The following is a 3,806-nucleotide window of genomic DNA, read 5'->3' on the forward strand; positions in this document are numbered from 1 at the left end:
AGTATGAAATAATTTCAACTTCATTTACACAAATACCCAACAGCTATTAATAAAATCTATTTACTCGTTAAGTAGTATACTAAATACATTTCAACCGTTTCGGAGGCGGCGCAATATTAAAAATACCCGATTATACGATGCTGCCAATAATGATTTGATAGGTTGTCGACGCCTGAATCTTCCTAGTAGAAGAAAAGTTTTTAATTTCGCGCCGCCTCCGAAAAGGTTGAAATGTATTTAGTATACTATTTAACGAGTAAATAGGTTTTATTAATAGCTGTTGGGTATTTGTATAAATGAAGTAGAAATTATTTCATACTTTTTAGTGCATTTCGAAGTCGGTTGTATTTTTTGTTAAAAATTATTTTATAACACTTTGATAATATTCGATTGGAAAATTCGTAATTTATATACATATAACCTAACATGTGTCAAACTACAAAAAACACAACCAGCATTTTGTAATGTGACATCTCCGTAATATTTACAGATTCCAGTTATTAGATGTTTTAAAGTTCTCGAAAGTCGACTGTTTCGAAAATTGTCGTTACTAAGTTGTCGATCACCTGGCGAGGTTGTTGACCCAATGACGTCACTTGTTTATGACTGACAGAGACGACATCATCGGGTCGTTGGCCTAGCGGACAGCTGACAGCAGCTGACAGTTTGAGAAAGTAAACACTCTCGGTTTCGACAGGAGCATAACAAAACCTATCTCTGTGTTTCGCTAGAAAATTTTGAAATATTGGAGATTATCAAAAAAAAAGAATTGTAATTGGCACAATATATTGTCGGATTACATGTAATTAATATTATCTAGTACAATTGTCAAGAAATTTAGTGAATTCCGTTTCGTAAGATTTTAGATTATATTTGCCTATGGTGAAATAAAACTAATTCATAGTAATTGAATTTCTTTTTCTATCTTTTCTCCATAAGTCTTCTTTGAACAAGATCGTTTCTAAATGTTTTAATACCTTTTCTGATTGGATTGAGTATTGGAATATTTCAGTTGGACTGTTGTGGTCGGATAAAATGGATTTGGGATTTGTAAATACAATACAAGTGATATAAAATAGATGAAAGTGAAGAGTGAAGTAATTACAACAATATTACAACTTCTTTTTTTTATTTATGTATTTTTACTCGACAAAAGTATTTATTTAGAGCTAGAAGAAGACAATGCGAACTGTAAATTAAATTCTATATTAAGGAAATTGGAACAGGTAATTACAAATTAAGTCTCATTTTCTCCGATTAATTTATTTATTTAAAATATTCTGACACTATGATCTACAATACAAACTTATCTGTTATGGAAAGATGTTGATGCATGGATGTGTGGGTTGCGTGCGCAAGCAGAGGAAGCCAGATGGCGGTAGTTAGTAGGTTTTAGACCAACAAGAAAGCACATGTACAAGATTCTACTATTTATAATAAAGTTATGTTTTATAAGTAAAGAATACACAACATTATCTAATTTAATAATCCTCTTTTTTTGATAATTTGTTCAATGTATCTATCAAAATCTTCTACTCCATAATTTTTTGGTTGTAAGTTTCTCATCAATGTATGAATAAATGCTGAAAATAAAGAAGAAGAAATCATATTATTATTATTGATACATTGTACTCAACAACATTAATTTGAAATAAAGAATGTATTGAAAAAAATATGGTTTAATATTTCTTTCACCATGTGGCTCGGGACAAGACATTGAAATGCGACTTCACTTTTCGTTGATCTTCAGATCAGTTTGCTTCGTCAGGTGTAAAGTCATAGGTACACACAAATACTTATAAAACAGTCGAGCATCATGGAAAGTTATGCATGGCGTTTAAGCATGGTGTACGTGTAATTGATGAAAAAATAGAAAAACAGATCCGTCCGATATATGAAGATCTCTCAAACGACGAGCTTCTGGAACGATGTTTAGGTGGACACACACAAAACCCGAACGAATCATTCAATGCAACGGTGTGGCGCATGACTCCGAAGCATTTAAATTCAGGCCATCAAATAATTGAAATTGCCGCCTACATGGCTGCAGGTATGTTCAGTGAAGGATATGCAACAATCCTAATTACAATGCAATTGTTGCATTTGAATATTGGGCAGCAATGCAAAATATTCGCGGATACAGCTGACGCGCAGCGACTCGCACGACAAGCCATGCGCCAGACACACAGCAGCAAGGAGGCTCGTATAGCTCGTAGAATACAACAAATGCAGCAAAACCAGTTCTTTGAACAGGCGGAAGGATTACTATATGGTACCGGAATAGCTGATTAACAGATCACTGGTGTAAGTAACCAATAATTAACATTTTCTCTGACCGAAACTTTAAACCGCGATTTCTCCACTTTTCATTTTTACGATTCTGTAAATTGGCGGGCGTGATAGCACAAAAACTATGCGACCTGTTGAACTAAACCAAAGCTTATCCTCTTCAGAATTAAATTCTCTTCTAGGTAAAAAAGATTGTTAAAAAATTCTTTTTAAATCATTTTTATAGCACGTTAAAGTCAAATATTTTTTTCAGAAAAATGACATCCTTCGTATCAAACTAAAAAAAGTATAATTTCGCGCTTTTTTCTACTTTTTTTTAGTTCACCCAGAAGAACAATATGTCAGCATTAAATACCATTTGGATTTTTGTATTTCAGACAAGAAATACGACCAGCATCTTTCCCGCCAAAACATATTTCCTGATATATCCTGCGAGAAAGTAATTGCATCTGTTTGCAGAGTACGTTTCTGTTATTAATCCTAGTATTTCATTCCGCAATGTTTAATTTGTTTAATGGATCTATTCAAATTATGTACTCCACATCAATGTCTCTGTAACGTCGCGAAGTTCTCCCTCTCACTGAGTTCTCCGCGTACCTTTTGTATGATTTGTATCTAAGTTGTTAGCTAGGTAGAGGTTCTTACTTACCTTTCGCTGGGCGAGGATACCTGTAGAAATAAGTCGTCCTGGTGGATGTAGATAGTAGGGTAGACGTTTAATTGAAGTTCACACACTTCCGAGCACAACAAATGTTTATTGGTCTTACGTACAGTTCTTAACTTGCGCGTGTTTTACAAATGACGAGTTGCTCTGTGGGGTCTCTGGGTCCCGTAGCAGAGTCGTATTTTGCGGATTTTGTACGCGTGTTAGAATTAAATTCGGATTCGCGTTAACGGACTGGCCGATTCTGAACGAGTTTCACGGAAGTGATCGGGTCACGATGACCTTTGAGTCGGCACTATAATTGATCTGAACTGTTTCTGCAGTATAATTTGTCTGATACTGTTTCTGTACTAAATTTGATCTGAACTGTTTATGCACTAATTTTTATCTGTGACTATACTATAATTGATTGTGAACTGTTCCTGCACAAAATTTGATCTGAACGCGGGCGGTTTGGTCGCGTTATTATATATTGATTAATGAGGTCGACTTTTGATTTGGCAATTCGGGTGAACCACCTCGTCCGGACCGTCAGCGTTCTCGCCGTACGACGACCCGGCTGAGTTGCTCACTCAGAATTTTTGCGGAGCGATGAATTTGGATGGTGCAATAGAAGTTCAAAGAATTTGTATCGCGAAATATAAGTTTAAAGAATCTGTATAGCGAAATATAAGTTTAAAGAATTTGGGTGGCGAAATAGAAGTTTTAAAGAATGCGTCACAGGACGTGACATCTCAATAAATTCTGAAAATAAAGAAAAAGATATCATATTATTATATATTGATACATTGTACACAAAAACATTAATTTGAAATAAAGAATGTATTGGAAAAAATATGGTTTAATATTTTTT

At 34.5% G+C, this 3,806-nt stretch overlaps 1 protein-coding gene across 1 annotated transcript; it reads left to right on the top strand.

Moving 5' to 3' along the window:
- The first annotated feature begins 1,830 nt into the window (after positions 1 to 1,830).
- On the top strand, positions 1,831 to 2,292 carry LOC123989223. The gene has a single exon (XM_046289926.1). The coding sequence runs from the start codon at positions 1,831 to 1,833 to the stop codon at positions 2,290 to 2,292; it is 462 nt and encodes a 153-aa protein (XP_046145882.1).
- The last annotated feature ends 1,514 nt before the right edge of the window (positions 2,293 to 3,806 follow it).

The sequence above is a fragment of the Osmia bicornis genome, unplaced genomic scaffold (assembly GCF_907164935.1).
Source record: "Osmia bicornis bicornis unplaced genomic scaffold, iOsmBic2.1, whole genome shotgun sequence".
NCBI classification, from domain to species: domain Eukaryota; kingdom Metazoa; phylum Arthropoda; class Insecta; order Hymenoptera; family Megachilidae; genus Osmia; species Osmia bicornis.